The sequence below is a fragment of the Phasianus colchicus genome, chromosome 19 (genome assembly GCF_987193195.1).
Source record: "Phasianus colchicus chromosome 19, bPhaCol1.hap1.1, whole genome shotgun sequence".
Lineage (NCBI taxonomy): Eukaryota > Metazoa > Chordata > Aves > Galliformes > Phasianidae > Phasianus > Phasianus colchicus.
This window is the reverse complement of record NC_143454.1, coordinates 205,543-224,046: the sequence shown is the minus strand read 5'-3', so window position 1 is coordinate 224,046 and position 18,504 is coordinate 205,543. Positions and strand designations below refer to the sequence as shown.

Sequence of the window (18,504 nt, the reverse complement as noted above, 5' to 3'; positions counted from 1 at the left end):
GGACCGGTGCTCTTTAACATCTTTATCAATGACATCGATGACGGAATCGAGTGCACCCTCAGCAAGTTTGCTGACGACACCAAGCTGAGTGGTGTGGTTGACACGGTTGAAGGACGGGATGCCATTCAGAGGGACCTCGAGAGGCTAGAAAGGTGGGCCCGGGTGAACCTGATGAGGTTCAACTCGGCAAAGTGCAGAGTTTTGCACTTGGGCCGGAGGAATCCCAAGCATCCCTACAGATTGGAAGGAGAGGTCCTTGAGAGCAGCCCTGTGGAGAAGGACCTGGGGGTCTTGATAGATGAAAAACTTAACATGAGCCAGCAGTGTGCCCTTGCGGCTCGGAAGGCAAATGGGATCTTGGGCTCCATCAGAAGAGGGGTGGCCAGCAGGGACAGAGAGGTGATTGTTCCCCTCTACTCTGCTCTTGTGAGGCCCCATCTGGAATACTGCGTCCAGGTCTGGAGCCCCCAGTACAAGAAAGACAGGGAGCTGTTGGAGAGGGTCCAGAGGAGGGCCACGAAGATGATCAGGGGACTGGAGCACCTCCCCTACGAGGACAGGCTGAAAGAGCTGGGCTTGTTCAGCCTGGAGAAAAGAAGGCTGCGGGGTGACCTCATTGCAGCCTTTCAGTACCTAAAGGGAGCCTACAAAGAGGAGGGGAATCAACTCTTTGAAAGGGTGAGTGACAGCAGGACAAGGGGAAATGGTTTTAAGCTGAGGGAAGGGAGATTTAGGTTGGACGTCAGGGGGAAATTCTTTACGGAGAGAGTGGTGAGGTACTGGAACAGGCTTCCCAGAGAGGTTGTGGATGCCCCGTCCCTGGAGGTGTTCAAAGCCAGATTGGATGGGGCCCTGGGCAGTCTGGTCTAGCATTAGGTGGAATGGTTGGTGGCCCTGCGTGTGGCAAGGGGGTTGGAGATTCATGATCCTTGAGGTCCCTTCCAACCCTGGCAATTCTGTGATTCTGTGAAATCGCTAAATGGTGCTGCAAAAGAAGGCTGCAACAAGGGGCACAGCAATGGAGGGGTTGTGCACGAAGGAAGCAAAGCCTCATGCAAACTGGAGGGCTGCGGGGGGTGGCACGCTACTGGGGCCAAAGCAATGGGGGGGCGGGGTGGGGAAGGGGAAGCAGGAATGGGATCTGGTGGGGGGAGGAGGAGGAAAGCCATGTGGCTGAAGTGTGCAAGATGGGATGGTGCGTTTGCATGGCAGGTGGAAGGGTGGTGGGCTGCACTCGTGTGTGTGTGGCACAGGGGGTGGAGCAGAGTGCAGTGGCCAAGTCCTCCCTAGGCAACGTCAGGTGTCAGCAACAGCAGGAGAACCTCCAAGTTCCACTGCCTCCAAGAAGAACAATGCCAGGATGGCAGCTTGGTGGTCCGAAGCTGCATAGTTTCTACTCTGGACCAGCAGTAGTGCAGCAGCTCATGGAATGCCACTGGACAAATCAGGCCGTGCGCTCTTTGTTAATCTCTAATTGTGACTATTTTTTATTGACTACAACCAAACATGGAGTGCCAAGTTGGGTGGCACTCAGAACGCTGCCCTGTAACTCTGCGTGCTGCAGCCGCTGCCTTCTGATGCTCTTCCTCTCAGTCCTTCAGCTGCAGCTTCTGCATCATCTCCACAAGGGTGTTCATTGCGGATGACTGGAAAGAAATAAGGCAAGTATAGAGATAGGACAGAAACAATCTAGGGCGATCTCATTAAGAAAGTCTGATCAGTAAACCTTCCAGAACGGCCCCATGCAGCCCAGCACGTTCCTGCCATTCAGGTCACTGACATTCCTTCCCATAACACGCTGTCTATGGTAAGATTCATGCTCTGCTGGGGGAACGAGGTCCCAAAGGTCGCAGTGCCCGACATGGCAAGGCTCTTTATCACAGAAAAACCCTCCAGCCGTTACCAACAGTGTCCTTCTCAAGCCAGAGGAAGGCATCCAAGCTCCCCTAGGCAGCTGTCACTGACAGTGTGATTTCCTTAAACATACAGCTGGGTGTTTTTCTATTACATTGCTTGCCTTGGGATTCTGCAATATCCTTCATGTCTGACAGGCAGAGGCACTGAGAACAACAAGAGCCGTGTCTGTGCTCACCAAGGACTCACCTCTGCACGTGCAGCGGCAGCTCTCAGAGAAGCCTTCTTCAATTCCACTCTTCTCTCTTTTCGTTGTCTTCTTGCTATAAAGCAAGAATAAAACTGAATTCGTTCTGTCAGCAGCAAAACTGCAGAAACATGGGTACCATAAAAACAGATGGCAGAAAAAAGACAAAGGAAATTGGAAGCCTCTCAGTGAATGACATTTCCAGTGGAAAGGTGCAGAAGACTACCATGGAGTTAATGGAGTCGGGGTTACATACTGTGGCACCTCACTGCCTTTGGACTTTGTAGGCTTCAACTCTTTTCCCCTCTGCAGAGAAGGAAAAAGCAAAGCAAACCCTATGCAACTTCAGTGTGCTTGATAAGGGCAGCACCTACCCTACAGGGTGGGTACCACAGCACCTTCTTACCTCTTAGCTTGGAGCTCCGTGCTGCAGCAGGCCCAGGCTGTGCTGCTGGAGCCGGCACGCTGTCTCCGCTCTGACCCCTCGCTCTTTTGGTAGCAGGCAACTGCGCTGCTGTTTGCTGCTCTTCTTCCAAGCCCTTGCGTTTACATCCAGCCAGGGACTTGGAGACAGAGCGGGGGCACGCTGCAGGGGAAGGTCTTCTCCCTGAGCTGGGACCTGCTGTTGTAGGAAGCCCTCCAGCCTGGAGATGAGCTCTCTCAGAAAGGACTTCCTGCACCGCTTTCGTGTAGATCTTTCCATTGGGCTCAGCACCTATCTCTGGCAAGAAAGAAGAAGCAAGAAGATATAACAAGAGTCCAATACTACTTTCGGTCTGCAAAATGGGTCACAATGCTAGCACATCTCATCTGCAGTGTTCACAGTCACGGATCTTAGGATCGTGGATGAACTGTGGGTTTGTATTTCAAATCAGCACAGGAAAGGTAACTATAAGTCCCGGGGATTAAGACCCCAAGCAACACGCAGTGAGAACAGTCCCAGGAAGAACAGACAGAAAGCCTAGTTAGAAAGACAGTGCACCAAACCCAGATGCCTGTTGTGCGTCTGTACCTCTCTTGGGTGCCATGTCATGGTCTGTAGCTTCCCCCTGCCTTTCTGCAAGGCTGCGCTTCAGAGGAAGGCCACTGGCATCAGCTTCTGACAGAAAGGAAACAAGAAAGACATGAAGAACATCTCTTTGGAGGAAGACTTTAGCACAGTCAGACACAAATTTCTGGTCTTCAAGCATAGTTTCTTCCATTTGCCTTTCTGCTGATTCAACACTGTGCCATTTCTGCAGTCAACACAGATCTGCAGTGTCCTTTCCTCTCCATCACACACAGCCCTGCATGCAGCCCTATTTAGAGGCAGGTACGCACACCACAGCTCACAAGAGCTGCTTACCTGCGGAGGCTTTCCGCTTCCCCCCTTGCCCAGCACCATTCCACAGACGCGCAGGCTCCGTCCCTACAACAAAATACAATTTGCTGATTTAACAGAAACCAGTAGCCTGTAGAAGTATTGTCCTGTCAGACCAAATCCATCCCCAAAACAACAAAAAACCAAAAGTCTCATTCTTGCTCAGATGACAGCAGAAGAACCCCAGCCTCCCTGACAGCTCTACATTTGACAGAGCAGAGGTGCATCACCAAACAAAACACTATCAGGTGCAAAAGTTGAGACACATTTTGTGGCTCTAAAAGGAATTCACTCGACTCTAAGCATTTATATGCAGACTTCTGCCTCACTGCTGCCACCAACTGCCGCTGTCGGTCTCTCCAACACTTCCACAGTGGCTTATTTGACATCCCCTGCAGCACTGCACCCACTCAGAAGTAATACTCAAAATTCATTCCTCCATCCTTCATAACAGAGGCCTCAAGAAACTCACTTTTGCGTGGCAGTAAGGACGCTCTGTTCCCATCGCGTCCCTCTGCGCGCTGCAAGATGCGGTTGGATCTCCGGCAGCCTGCTGGCTGCTGCTCCCAAACACGGGGAAGCGCGCTGCGCTGCTTCTGGGGAGAGAAAGGAAGAAACGTCAGTGGGAACGGGCAGCCAAGGTTTGCAGAGAGGTTCCAGATTGTGCCAGAGATAGATTATCAGAGTGCTGAGAGATTAATTATCACTAAGGGAAAATACAGCCTAAGCCATGTCCACGTCATTAGCCCAGACTGTCAGCAGGGAGCGCAAAATCCAAGTGGTTTTTGAGGTGACAAAGGACCAGTAGGGCTCCTCCTGCTCCACCCCTTCCCTTAAACATGGGAAAAAGAAAGAAACATCAAGCAAAGGAAACCCAGCCATACCTTTCCTCTCACAGAGCAGGAATTAGAACCACGGTCATCTCCTTGCTGAGCCATGATGGCTGAAGTGTCAGAGGAAGACTTGCAAGGTCTGAGGGTTCTCTCCACAGGAACCTCCTTCGCTCTTAGAAGGAGCTGGCTTCACTCGTTCTTCAACTGCCTTGATCTCCGAGTTCTCCTTTTGGACAGGAACCCTTACAGAAAGTATCAGCAAGTGAAAAATCATGAGGAAGAAGCATTTTCCCAGCTTTCTTCTGCTACGCAATGTAGTCTCTTGAGGAGGGCAATGCATGGACCTCAGCTGTCTGCAAGAATTGCCCATCACTAGCTGCAGCTTGTGTCTGACTGCCATGGCTTCTGTCAGCAAGTGCCCCCAGGTCCCCTTTTCCCCCACAGGTGTGCTGACCGTCCATGTGCCCAGCTGAGCACCCGGCTCTCTGCCGTGACTTCAGCGCGGTTTGCTGAAACACCTGCTGGGTATGGCACACCAAGCAATCCATGGAGCAGTGAGACACAAGTTGCACTCTATGAAGTCTGCACTCTGCTTCCTTTTTTAGGTCTGACATGAAGGTGGGGGCCTGGCAGCAATTTTCCAGGGGAGGAATGACATTTCGTCATCCTCACCGGAACATGGGATGGAATCTCAAGAAGAACATGTTTCCTCTGGAAACAGCCATTCAGAAGGGCAGCGCTGGAGCTGAGAACTCCTCCCCAGTCCAGCTTTTCTGCTGAGACACCACTGGCAACCACCCAGCACCAAACCCAGCTCACCTGGTCAGCCTGCTCAGTCTGTGCTGTGCCCAGCTCACACACACCGCAGTGGTGCTTCCAATGGGCTCTCACAGGGTGATCTCTCTCAAGAAAAGCACAGAGCTCAGTCTCCGTGTGCAGCACGCTCACGAGAGCACCAGCTCTGCTCACCAGCTGTGGCACAAACGCTCCCACCCCAGCAACCATTGTGACCTCAGAGAGTGCCTGCATCACTTCTGTGCTTTCATCATAAGCAAAGGGAGTGGTCACCTCCTAGATCCAAATTTTAGGAAATCAACACCAGGGTCACCCAGTGGGGTGAATGGGGTTAACTGAATGGGGGTTAATTGAAGTAAAGCAACAGAGAAGTGAACATGACTCTTATGCAGCCCAATAAAAACTCAATATGGCCTCGTTGTGGTCAGTAGAGTCCCAGAGGAACTAGTAGGAACTGGGAGGAGTGCACACCAGTATAGACCAGAAAAGTCCAGTATGGCTAAGTAAAAACCAGTAAGGACCAGTATGGCCTCAGAGTGGTCAATGGAGTCCTATAGGAATCAGTAGAAACCAATAGGAAGGCACATCTGTGTGCCCTGGGGCCGGAGCTGGCCTGTGCCTCTGGCTTTGGGCCCCAGGGCTGGTGCCGGCCTCTCGGGCTGCAGATGTGGCTTTAGGCCCTTGGCCTGGTTCCGGCCTCTCGGGCTGTGGCTGCACCTTCAGGCCCCGGGGCCGGCGTAGGCCTTTGTGGCTGTGGTTTAGACCCGAAGCTGGTGCTGGCCTCTTGTGCCTGGCTTTAGGCCCTGGAGCCGGTGTCAGCCTTTCAGGCTGTGGATTGAAGTCCTGGGGACAGTGCCGGCTTCTCCAGCTTCGGCTTTAGGCCACAGCAGTGGTGCCAGCCTCTCTGGCTGTGGTTGTGGCTTTAGGACCTGGGGCCAGTGCAGGCCTCTCCAGCTGTGGCTTTGTCTTTAGGCCCTTGGCCTGGTTCCGGCTTCTCTGGCTGTGCTTCAGGCGCAGGGGCTGGTGCCGACCTTTCAGGATTTGGCTTTAGGCTCCACAGCTGGTGCCAGCCTGTTCGGCTGTAGATGTGGCTTTAAGCCCCATCTGGTCTGGTGCTGGCCTCTGTGGCTATAACTGTGGCATTATGGCCCAGGGCTGGTGCTGGGCTCTCTGGCTGGGGCTTCAGACTTCAGGGCCAGCGCAGACCTCTCTGGCTGTGGCTTTATACCCCAGGACTTGTGCCAGCCTCTCTGGCTGGGGCTGTGGCTTTATGCCCCAGAGTTGGTGCTGGCCACTCTGGCTGTGGCTTCAGGTCCTGTGGCCACTGCCAGTCTCTCTGGCTCTGTTTTTAGGCCTCAGGGCCAGTCCTGGCTTCTCTAGCAGCATCTTTAGGCCCCAGGACGTGTGTCAGCCTCTCTAACTGGACTGTGGCTTTAAGCATTTGGACTGGAAAGCACTCCATGGCCAGGCGCTGCTCAAATACTGGGCCTCCATTTCCTCCTGGGCATCCACACGTGCTCTGAGTCTCCTGCAGCTTTCTGCAGGGTTTGTAGCTTCCTGCTGAGGAGCTCCTCGTGTTCTTCTGCAACTGCCCCCCAACATCACTACTGCCTCCCCTGGTACCGTACTGGGAGATGCTTCAGAGTCCATTAGCCTGCACTTCCTTCCTCCCATCAGCAGCTGCTCCTACACAAACCTTCATTCACACTGGGATGCCGTCCACTTCTAGCACCAGCTGACCTGCAAGACAGAGGATTAGCACAAATGCAGAAGCCCAAGGCTGTGCCACCACCATGTGCTGCAGCCTTGGGAAGTCAGCTGCAACTGCAAACTTTGTTAAAATTAAAACAGGCACCGTAAATTAAGCATGACTTCTGAACTGAAGTAATTGCCACAATCAGAAATAAATACTGAAATCGCTTACTTAACTGTAGGTGGTTACTTTTGAATTCTTTTGTTTTTGGGAAAATATGAACTTGGAATTGAAGGATACAAGAAAAATGAGGAGCACTTGGCAACTCAGGCAAACTGAGCAGTGCAGGGAAGATTGTTGCATTTCTTCTTCTCCTGGCCCAGAAATGAATTTTCCTAGCTTAAAATGAAAAGAGAAGAAGAGCCTGACATAGAGTAGACACAATACAGTCTCACATCACAGGTAGAAACTGGAGAGCTCTTGTGGCACAAAGCTCAGGACTGTAGAAATTAAGGTTGCCTCTAAGCTTTAAAAGAAGATGAAAGACAAGGTTAAATGCAAAACATTAGCAATTCCTGCAGAGCACATCACACAGCTGTAGGCACCACCTGAGAGGTAACAGTCAGGTGAGAAAGGAAAACCTTACTATGTGAACACAGGGACAAGCTACTCTCTTCTTCTGGGCCTTTGTTCCCAGTGAGGATTTCCCTCAAGAGCGCTGCTCAAGCTGCTGCTGTCTCCAGCTGTTGGTCACTTCTACCTGCTGGACGCTGTGCCCACAGGTCATTCTGCTTTGGGCAAAGCCTGCTGGCTTAACTCCAAACCAAGGTCACAGGCCACGTTAATCCAGCTGGTTTATCTGAAAGGGCTCAGAAGCCATGCATGGGATCCTTTCTGCTGGTGGTTCTTTCCAGGCAAGAACCTCCGCTCTCAGATCAACAGCCAAGAGCTGGAAGGCAGAAAAAGCTTTCCAATCCCCATGGATGTGGCTTCTGCAAAGACAACAGCTGCCTACTCTTCAGCAGGGTGATGCCTACCCAGCAAAGCACTCAGCCAGCAGATGCCTTTCCTTACACTGACAGAACTGTCCCACATTTGTGCAGTCCTTGGCATTGCATTTCCAATCCAAGTTCACATATACCTCAACCATTCCTGCTGTGTTAGTTTACTTGGATCCCCAGTTGGGGCTGTAGCTCAAGAGGTCAACGCAACAGAAATAACACAACATGCAACTGGAAAACACATCTCAAAGCCGAGAAGAGCCAACTCTCTGACCTTGGGCACAACTGGGCACCAAGAGCCAGGCCTTGCAAACTTGGCTGATCTGAGCATGCGGGAGGGGGCTGGCAATCAGACCAGGAGTCTCCATTTCAATTGCAGTTCCATGTAGAGAAGAACACCAAACAGTAACAGGTGTGAATGAATTCATTCAAAAGCTGCACAATGAGTTTGTTCTTTATTAAAAAAAGCATGCATTCCAAGTCAAAAAGTAACCGCGGGAGTTGATATCAATGGAAGCTGTTCTTATTCCTACACCTCATCCTCTTACCACAACTTTCCTTGCCTCATCCCTTACCCCAGCTCCTGGAAAATGCCCACAGACTTAAAGTCAACTCTCAAATCCATAGGACTCCTTTCACATTACTCCATTAATAAAAGATTGCAGACTTGTTTCATGCACTCAAACTGATCGAGCAGTGGTATCACCATCACTCGTAACACACGGAAGCATCCAAACCCTGAGGACTTTTTTCCCCTCCACCACCAGGTTCTTCTTAGCACACAAGACTTCTCTTGCTCCTATCAAAACAACAGCCAGCAGTACAAAGCAAGCAGCCACCGAGGACTTTAAAAACAAAGCCTGATCCACATAGCATATCTGAACCTCACAAGAGGCCAACTGTAGGCAGACCTGGAGGGGTGACAAAGGACAGCAAGAGGCTCAGTGACAGCATGGTGACAACGCAGGGCTTGCGGGGCCGGATGACAGTCGAGTCCCACCCTCTGTGTGGTGCTCAGTGTACAGGGAATAGTGTCATCCAAGACATGGTGACACACAAGTGATGGTGACACCAGATGACGATAACAACAGTGACAGCCAGGGATGGGGACACTGCGTCATGGCTGTTCCACATCGAGGTCACCTTGTGTCATGGTGTCACCTGAAGACAGTGACACTCAGTGACACCCAATGGCATCCAGTGAAGGTGACACCCAATGATAGTACCACCAACGATGATACCACCAACCCCATGTCACACCCCATGTGTCCCCCAACTGTCCCCCGCTCCCTCCCTGTAATCCTCCTCGTCACCTCTTCAATGAGGATGTCACCATGCTGCAGTTGTGCCACCAAGGCAGGGGGGACAGCTTGGGACAGTCATGGACAGCCAGGGTGACAGCGTCACCAGGCTCCAGGAGCTGTAGGACGCTGATGGGGTTCTCGAGGTAGACGGGTTGGTATGGCCCCAGGTTCCACGGTTACAGTGACAGTGAGAACTTCGGGGACAGGTGGTTGTCCCGGTGCCGACACTGCTGACGGTTGTCCTGGTGTCACCTGGTGGCCTGTGGGGAGTTGTTTCTGTGGAGCTTTGCACGGAGATTTAGCGAGAACCATCCATTTCTGAAAGGAAGTGGCGAAAAAAATACAACAAAATTGACATAGTATTTATTTTAATGGAAACAGATATTTTTGGGGACGATCCCATGGGGACAAAGCAGCATAAGAACATGTCACTATGTGAGGTTGTCCTCAAAATCCCCATTCGAGAACTCTGGAACACTCCAGGAAACCCTGGGCACCCTCTGGTCACCCCAACAAACCCTCTGGGACATCTCTAGACCCTTCTGGATGAGTCCAGGATCCACTAGACACCCCAAGACACTTCAGGAACATTTCCAGACCCTTCCAGAAGACTACAGGACCATCTGAACCCACCGGAGGATGCCCCCAAAGCGTGTTCCAAGAAGGGCAACACAGCTGGTGAGGGGTCTGGAGCACAGGCCTGATGGGTGGGGGCTGAAGGAGCTGGGAGTGTTCATTGTGGAGAAGAGGAGGCTCAGGGCAGACCATATTGCTCTCTATAACTACCTGAAGGGAGGCTGTAGTGAGCTGGGCTTCGGCCTCTTCTCTCGTGTAACTGGTGACAGAACTAGAGGGAATGCTTCAAGCTGCACCAGGGGAGATTTAGGCTGGACGTTAGGAAATACTACTTCTCTCAAAGAGTGGTCAGGCAGTGGAATGGGCTGCCCAGGGAGGTGGTAGAGTCACCAACCCTGGAGTTGTTCAAGGAACATTCGGATTTTGTGTTGAGGGATATGGTTTAGTGAGAACTATTGGTGATAGGTGGATGATTGGACTGGATGATCTTGTAGGTCTTCTCTAACCTTGGTTTTTCTGTGATCTTCTGTGATCTTCCCAGTCCCCAGTCCTGCCCTGTGCTGGTGTTCTGCAACAAACAGCAATCCAACACACTGTGTCCCTGTAGAATCACAGAATCGTTCACGTTGGAAAAGACCTTCAAGAGCATCGAGTCCAACCACAACCTGAAGTACCCCAACTCTAACAACCCTCCTCTAAATCATGTCCCGGAGCACCACATCCAAACGGTTTTTAAACACGTTTGGGGATGGTGACTCAACCAACTCCCTGGGCAGCCCATTCCAGTGCTTAAGAACCTTCCTGTAGAGAAGTTTGTCCTGATATCCAACCTAAACTTACCCCATGTCTGTGTGTTCTGTGGAACCCCACAGATGTGACAGTGGAGTCTGGTTCTGCACTGGCTTCTCAAAGAAAACCAGCGCACGGTATCAGGAGCGGAGGAGGAAGCAGATGATTCTGCCACTGATGCTGTCATTGCGCGTCCCCCCCAGGACTCCCACAGCTTCCTCTTCCCAGCCCCGCTCAGCTCCTCGCGGGCTGCAGACGCTGCTGAGGCTCTCGCACTCCACGGCCGTCATCTTCTTCTTGTGCTGCCGGACCGCTCTCTGCAGGGCTGCGCTGAGTTCCTGCCGCTGCAGCCAGAACCGCAGCTCCCGTGCTGACGGATGGAGGAGCTTCGTGCCGGCACCCACAGCACGTGGTCCCCGGGCTGCCAGTGGCAGGGCAGGATGCTCCCCTCCCTGTCTCCCATCGCCCCTCAGCTACGGCATCCTCCTATAATCTGCCTAAGGACCCTGCAAAGGGCTACAGACAGGCCGATCGATGGCTGATGCCAACGGCACGAGGTTCAACACCACTCAATGCCGGGTCCCGCACTTTGTTCACAACAAGCCCAGGCACCGCTGCAGGCTTGGGGCAGAGCGGCCGGAAGGCCGCGTGGAGGAAAAGGCTCTGGAGCTGCGGGCCGACGCTCGGCTGAACGCGAGCCAGCAGCGCGCCTTGTGCAGGCGGCCGAGAAGCCCGCTTTACCGGCAGCAGCGAAGGCAGCAGGAGCAGGAGGCGATCGCCCTGCGCTCAGCCCCGCCCCGCACAGCGCCGGCCTCGGGCCGGCACCGCGACCGCCTGGAGCGGAACGTCAAGGTGCCCCGGAGCCGCTCGTCTCCAGCGGGTTCCCCACGCCACCGCCGGGCCGCGCCGCCCGCCCGGACGCCCCGCTCCCCCACCTGCCGGCGGCCGCCAGCCCGCGCTCGCTGCTCTCCCGGAAGGCCCGCACGGAGCGGGGCGGGGCGGCGCGGGCCCGGCCCCGCTGAGGTCCCCCACATCCCCGCCCTTCTCCTCCCGCAGCCGCAGCCGGGGCCCGGAAGCGGAGCGGGCGCACGACGGCAGGCATCGCGAGGGCAGCGGGGCCGGGGCCACGGGGATGCGCGCGGTGATGTCGCAATGACGGCGCGCCCGCGGACAGAAAGGACCCCGCGCGGAGCGCCCGCCCCGTTCGGCGCACCGACCAATGGCAGAGCGGAGGAGGCGGGGCCGAGCGCGGGCTCTCCGCCAATGGCGGCTGCGGACGCGGGGCCGCCGCCATGGAGATGCTGATGGCGACGGCGGGATGGAGGAGCCGCGGGGCTCCGCGCGGGGAAAGCGGCGGTCCGCCGCCCCGCGTCCCCGCCGCCGCCCTCCCCGTGCCTCAGGGACGCCGGGCGGTCAGGGGAAGGCGGCGCGGGGGCACCATCCCGTCCGTCCCCCGTCAGAATCCGGCTGCCCTCGGAGGAGGAACCGAGCCGTCCTCCGTCGTTGCGGCGAGGCGCTGCCGGGCTGCGAGAAGCGGCGGCTGACCGCGAGAGGCGGGACCCGCCCGGTGTCCGGGAGCGGCTCCTGGCTGAGCCGAGCAGCCCCGGAAGAGAGGGAGCGATCGCGCGGATCGAGGCGCGTTCGAGCCCGGCACGGAGTCCGGCCAGCGCCTTCGCTCCTCGTTCGGCTCCAGTCATCGGCAGCGCTGTGCTGAGCTGCTGCCCCGCAGCTGCAGTCTCCAAGCGCCGTTTTCCATCTGATGCCGTGGCGACGGTGCGCCCTCCCTCATTGCAGCGCGTGAAGCCATCCTCGTGACGACAGCGCATGCGTGATGGCGTCCCCATGGCGACAGCGCCTCAGCGCGTGCGCCGCTCCGTCGCTGTGGCGCCGCGCCGTCCCCGCTGAGTGACGTCATCAGCCCCGCGACTGAGGAGGAGGCGGAAGTGGGGCGGGACACCCCGGGGCTCCGAGCGCCGCCTCAGCTTCTACAGGTGGGTGTTCCGGGGGGGGCCCCGGGGTTAAGGGGGCTGGGGGCCACGTGCCGCTCTGCGTTGGCCCCGCGGGGTCTCTGTGGCGCTCGGGGCTTCCGCTCGGCGGGGGCAGCTGCCCTGTGTTTCCCCGCCTCCCCCACCCCGTGTATTTCACTGCCCTCCTCCCCTCCCCCTGCCACTGGTCGCCCACAACCTCCCCCGTTGCTCTGTGTGACCCCCGGGGTTGCGCCTCCCCTCCCCTTTTTCCCCCTTTCAGTTCCTCCATTCTGATCACTGTAGTCCTCTTCCACCCCTCCTGTCTGTGCCTCCCCCGTTCTGACCCCCGGGGTTCACCTGCCTGCCCCCTCCCCCTCCCGATCCCTCATTGCCACGTGAGCTCAGGTGCCTCACCAACTGCCCCAGTACTTTACCATCACCCAGACCCGCAGTCACTGCGGAGCTTCGTTTGCAATGAGGATCTGGAGAACCTCTCCCAGCCATGGGCAAGTTGCACAGCAATGCATCCATCCCACGGTGAGGCGTCCAGAGCCGCTGCAAGCAGCTCCAGCCTTTCTCGCACGGAATAAACCAACGTACGGAGCGGTGCGGGGGGACAGCCGCTGCCCTCTTTCTCCTCGTGGCTTTCTCCCCGCAGCCTGGCCAGGGCTCAAGGGGAACGAAAGGAGTCGTGCTGTCAATCCTGCTCTAGCACGGGCCTCTTTAGCAAGACTGTCTGCCCAGCCCCTCTGCGTCGGGCTTCATCGGGTAACGAACACAGCAGCAAAGCCGCCCTCGGCTCCTCGGGGAGGGCCCGCCGTCCTCGTGGAAATGCAGCATGACAGCACGCGGGTTCCAGCAGCACCGGCGCTGTGACTTCCTCTGCCCGCCCTGGAGCCGCAGCCCGCGAGCTTTCCCGGCCTCGCACACTGAGCAGCCGAACCTGCCGTGCTGCACGCGGTCCCTCCGGGTAGAGGCCCGCCAGCTCTGAGCCTCGCCCGGCCGCCGCTTCAGCCGTGGGGAACGGCGGCACGCAGGCTGAGCCGGCCGCCATCGGCGCGGGGCGACGGCGAAGGCCCGGCCTCTCATTGGTCAGCGCCGGCGCCGCCCCGCCACCGGCCTCCCTCTCATTGGTCAGCGCCGGCGCCGCCGGCTCTCTTCTCGTTCCCCTTCCCTTCAGCTCCCTTGCGGTGTCTCTCCCCTGCCCCATTCCCGTCCCCTGCCGTTACCTTGCAGCATCTCCCACCAGTTTCCTTCCCTTCCCCTCCCTTGCGGCGTTTCCCCCCAGTCCCCTTCCCTTCCCGCATCTCCCTCTGGTCTCCTTCCCTTCCCTTGCATCATCACCCCGGTTTCCTTCCCTTCTCTTCCCTTGCGGCATCTCATACCGGTCCCCTTCCCTTTCGTTCCAGCCTTTCCCCCTGGTCCCCTTCCCTTGTAATGTCTCACCCTGGTTTCCTTCTCTTCCCTTCCCATGTGGCAAATTCTCCCAGTCCCAATCCCATTCCCTTCTCTTCCCTTACACAATTTCCCCTGTCGCCCTCCCTTCCTATACGGCATTTCCCCACAGTTGCCTTCCCATGCCTTCCCTTCCCTTATGTCATCTCTCCCATTTCCATCCTTTCCCTTCCCATGGGGTGTCTCCTCCTGGTCTCCTTTCTCTTCCATTACCTTGTGGCATCTCCCACCAGTTTCTTTCTCTTCCCTTCCCTTCCCGTTGCCCCTTGTGCAAGTCATGGAATCGTGCACCATTAAGTTTCATTATTACCATCAGAACACGCTGGATGTGAGAGTCACCTTTTTTGCCCCGTTAGTAGGCCATGACAGAATTGGATCTCCTCTGAAAGGACTCTGGGTTCCCACTGCTGCTGTGTGTGTGTCCCTGCATGATCCCTGCTGGATCACAGAACCCACAGGGTAGGAGGAGAGAAGCTTCAGACGAGACAAGGGGCATCAAGGTCAGCTCCTGGACATCAAATCACGTGCCTCAGAGCGTATTCCTCCAGCATCTCTGGATGCTGCCTTCTGACTGAGAGAACCACCAGGGAGTGTGTCATCAGTGACAAAAAATACAAAATGAATGTCTTCTGGTATTGCTGGAATACAAAAAAAGCCAGAAGGGGCAAGACAAGAAGCTAGACGAGGTAAGGGGAGGCCAGAAGAGGATGGCAAAAGAGGTGAGGTGAGATGAGGGGATGCCAGAAGGAGAATCCAAAAGAGGTAAGACAAAAGGCTAGAGGAGACAAAGGGGGATGAGAAGGGGATGGGAGAAGGGGGTGCCAGAATGGGACAACAGAAGGGGGTCAATAAGAAGTGAGATGAGATGACACCAGATAGGGATTCCAGAAGGGGACACCAGATAGGGCAAGATGAAAGGTGAGATGTGATGAGGGGAGGACAGAAGGGGGCACCAGAAGGGGCGAAACAAAAGGCAAGACAAGACAGGAGGTGAGGCGAGATGAGGGGACTTGAGAAGAGGAGTTGGCAGCAAGGCTCAGCTTGAAAAAAGGACCATGAGCCCAGGTCCTTTTTTCAGCCGTAGTTATTTAACTCTTGAATAACTTCCCAAATGCCCCTGGGCTTGGCAGAGTCCCCTGGCACAGGCTGAGCCTGGTCTGCAGCCAGCTCGTACTTCGGCCCCAGGGCATGGGAAGGAGCCGTGGATCAGGGGACAGGCACTGAGTGCTGGGAACCCAATGGCACCGAGCCCCAAGCCACCAAATCAAGCATCTGGTACTTGCCTTCTGTCTTCCAGGACCACCTGGAGATGGTCCCTATATCAAGGATTTGTCCAAGTAGGTATGCCAGAGTCCTCTTAAGTCCTGTGAGGCACCAAGGTGAGAGACCGATCCCTTGGGGCCCTAGGAACATGACATCTGGGGACACTGAGAAGTGAGAGGCCAATGGGGACATGGACAGTGGGGACATCATGGTGACACGGGGACATCGTGTTGACATGAGGACAGGGGGACACATAGAAGCAGGTGGGTGACAGGGACATCAGAATACAGGACAACAAAGACACGCGTCCCTGGCAGTGTCCACTCAGCGCCCTTGTTGCCAAGCAGGAGATCGGGAGTGAATAAAAATCTGGCAGTGGCAGCTGGGTTTCCTTGTCATTTACTGCTGCAAAACCCAAAGACCATGACTTTTAGATCTTTGAAATCTCAGAATCGTGGGGTCTTAGACTCATAGAATGAACAAATCATGGAACCACAGAATCACAGAATCACAGTATCGTAGAACTATAAAGTCAAGGAGTCACTTGGGTGTGACAAGACCCCTACAGTCTCATCAGGAGACACGTCATGTATTTTCTGCTCATAACCAACATCAGGAGTCACCACGTTACATCCAGAAATCTGCATCGTGAATCTGAAACGGCAGTAGTGCTGCCTCTGTCCATGAGGACAATTTGTCCTTAGGACACGCAGCCAGGCAATCAAAAATTTGTGTTGGGGTTTGGAGTCACTGGGCTGTGTGCCTGAGTTTCAGCAGAACAAAAGGTGTCCTACTGGTTTTGTTCCCGTGATGGTCCAGCCTCCTGTCATGGCTTCAAAGAAAGTGACTCTTGTTTTATCCAGATGAAAAGAAATAATAAAACACTGATAAATGGCTCAGAACTGTAAATGGCTCAACGGTTCCTCAAGGAAAAGCGGTGTGCTAATTTTAAGTGTTATGTCTGGCAGAATGGATAGCTGGTCACGGCCTTGTGGGACGTTTCCCATAGATAAGAGAGCTGCTGTGCTCTGAAAAGATCACTTGAATGTCTGCTTTGGAAATTGCCCAGAGAGCAGTCAGCTGGAAGAGTTTCCTTTGGGCTGCTTCTGCTCTGCAGCGTTTGTCAGGGAGCTTATCAGTGCTGTGTTATTTGCTGTATTTAAATACAGACTGACATCACACTTAGGTGAGGTGAAGACTGTTTTTAAGATAAAGGCAAAGCAGGTGGGTGATACTTGGTAGTAACTTCACATTAAAGGTTCCACTCAGGAAAACCCTCTTTGCTGGTTTGATGATATCTAAAAAGGAATCCTGAGTTCTTTGTGACTGTACAATGCTGAAACGTAAAGTGTGATGGGGTCCGAGGTTCTCAGGCTGCTCAGCCAGCAGCTGAGCATGGAATCATGGCTTCTTTTAACTTGGAAAAGACCTCTCAGGTCATCCAACCATTAACTCAGTGCTGCCAATTCCACCGCTAAACCCACAGCCTGTGACATGTCACCATATCTGCATCATGTCACCCTGCTGGGCCCCGGGCTTGTGGTGCTGGGGAGTAGGTGTGGGGACAATGGCATGGCACATCCTTGGTTGGGCTTGATGTTCTTAGAGGTCTTCTCCAACTTAGTTCTTCCGGGATTCTAGGACAATAGGACTCTGGGATTCGGGCATGATATTAGGATTCCCCCCTTTGGGGCTTGGTGCCATTGGGTTCCCAGCACTTAGTGCCCTTCCCCTGATCCCTGGCTCCTTCCCATGCCCTGGAGCCAAGGTAGGGGCTGGCTGCATGCCAGGCTCAGCCTGTGCCAGGGGACTCTGCCAAGCCCAGGGGCATTTGGGAACGTGAGGGGGGTCCCAAGAGAATAAATGCAGTCCTGGCTTCTTGCAGCCTCACCCAGCTCCCAGCGTACAGTGGAAGATGAAAGCAGTTACTGTCATCGTGCTCCTGCTCCTCGCCTCCATGTGCCTCCAGGCACAGGCTAGGGTGTGCAGACGGGTTCTTGGTAACGGGCTGGCTCGCAACCACTTTCTCCTTGGGTTCCCTTGCTTCCTGCTCTTTGGGTCCCCTCTGTCCCCTTGGTTTGCTCGCTTTGGGTTCCTTTGGTTCCTTCTCTTTGGGTCCCTGGGTTCACTTGGTTTCCTCTTTGTGAGTCCTATTGATTCCCTTTCTTTGGGTCTTCTTGGTTTCTTCTCTTTGGGTTTCCTCTTTAGGTCCCCTCTGTCCCCTCTCCTTGGATCCTCTCGGCCCCCCTTCTTGGGTCCCCTTGTTTCCTTCTTTGGATCTCCACCTTCTGGTCTCCACCCCCAGCCGATCCCCACATTCCAGGGACTCCAGATGACATGTGGAAGCAATTGGGTCTGTGGGAACCAGTAGGGATTTTCCCTTTAAGACCAAGGGGAGGCCATATGGGGTTGTTGCGAAGGCATCACCCGCTGCCATATGCTTTCCTATTAACTCCAACCCAAACTGTCCCTCATCCTCCTTCCTCAGCTCCTGGATGACTTCGAGGTGGGAGCAAGCGGAGCTTTTGATTTAGGAGTGAGTACTACGGTGCCCTCAGGAGGTGCCTCCCATTTGGGGAGCCCCAGGTCCTCAGTGGTTTTTGAGGAGGTTCTGGTGCCCACTGGGATCTCATCATTTCTCCCACTGCAGCTTAAGTTGCTACGAGGAAAGCGGAACTCCCATTCCCTTCCCCCTCTGCTGGCGCTCCCAGATCCCGTGGTTGTGAATCTTCCTATCAAGGTGAGTGACACTGGGGGACCCCTGTATCCTGCAGGGTCCTGGGCTGTGGGGGGACCCCAAATCCCTCTGGACTGGGAGGTGTGGAGGAGATCAAAAAGGATCCAAGAAGAACAGTGCCATCCCTGTAAGGTGCAGGTGATCGTCGTGGTACCATAAGGACCCCATAAGGTCACCCAAAGAACACAAAGGGTTCTGGTGCCATACAGACCAAATAAAGTGACCATAAGGTCACCGCCTGCACTTTGACTTTCAGGATGAAACACTGGTGCTGTCCCCACCATGTTCCATAAGGACTTGATCATCCCTGCATATCGCCACCAGATCTTTGAAAGAACACAGTCTGTTTTCCCATAAAGAAACACCAATAAACACCGCCAGCAAAGCTCCTGCGTCTGTGTGTCCCTCTATTCTTGCATCCATCAGTCCCTTTGTCCTTTTGTCCATGTGTACCCATTATCCCTGCAGTAACTCCATTATTCCACGATTCTGTGATATCCAGTGGGTTGAACACAGTACTGAAGTCGAGGAGATGGCACTGAGTGACGCTGGGGGGGACAGCCCACCAGAGGTAGCACCCAGTGTCCTCTGGAGCCCTCAGCACAATTTCTGACTCCTTTTGGTGCCGTT

General features: G+C 54.9%; 2 protein-coding genes across 7 annotated transcripts; one reads left to right on the top strand and one right to left on the bottom strand.

Annotated features, from left to right (window-relative positions):
• Positions 1 to 1,459: 1,459 nt before the first annotated feature.
• Positions 1,460 to 10,761, bottom strand: LOC149915414 (zinc finger CCCH domain-containing protein 11A-like). Of its 2 annotated transcripts, XR_016458920.1 has the most exons (10): positions 9,874 to 10,761; positions 5,114 to 9,405; positions 4,346 to 4,536; positions 3,934 to 4,057; positions 3,447 to 3,509; positions 3,114 to 3,200; positions 2,508 to 2,822; positions 2,358 to 2,407; positions 2,104 to 2,177; positions 1,607 to 1,646 (listed from the first exon to the last, which is right to left on the bottom strand). XR_016458920.1 is itself a non-coding variant. In XM_090121482.1 (9 exons), exons 3-9 carry the CDS (start codon positions 4,397 to 4,399, stop codon positions 1,590 to 1,592), a joined length of 774 nt encoding a protein of 257 aa, XP_089977608.1. In that variant the 5' UTR covers positions 4,400 to 4,536; positions 5,114 to 9,405; positions 9,874 to 10,741; the 3' UTR covers positions 1,460 to 1,589. The 2 variants fall into 2 exon arrangements, 1 of the variants encoding a protein (XP_089977608.1); XM_090121482.1 differs by lacking the exon at positions 2,358 to 2,407 and having other exon boundaries at positions 1,460 to 1,646; positions 9,874 to 10,741.
• A 173-nt stretch (positions 10,762 to 10,934) lies between these two features.
• Positions 10,935 to 18,262, top strand: LOC149915413 (uncharacterized). 5 transcript variants are annotated; one of them, XM_090121486.1, is made up of 4 exons: positions 10,935 to 12,443; positions 17,626 to 17,673; positions 17,788 to 17,877; positions 18,131 to 18,262. In XM_090121486.1, exon 1 carries the CDS (start codon positions 10,987 to 10,989, stop codon positions 11,755 to 11,757), a length of 771 nt encoding a protein of 256 aa, XP_089977612.1. In that variant the 5' UTR covers positions 10,935 to 10,986; the 3' UTR covers positions 11,758 to 12,443; positions 17,626 to 17,673; positions 17,788 to 17,877; positions 18,131 to 18,262. The 5 variants fall into 5 exon arrangements, 4 of the variants coding, with proteins under 4 accessions (XP_089977612.1, XP_089977613.1, XP_089977614.1 ...); XR_016458923.1 differs by lacking the exon at positions 10,935 to 12,443 and adding an exon at positions 14,137 to 17,137; XM_090121489.1 differs by lacking the exon at positions 10,935 to 12,443 and adding an exon at positions 14,137 to 17,118.
• The last annotated feature ends 242 nt before the right edge of the window (positions 18,263 to 18,504 follow it).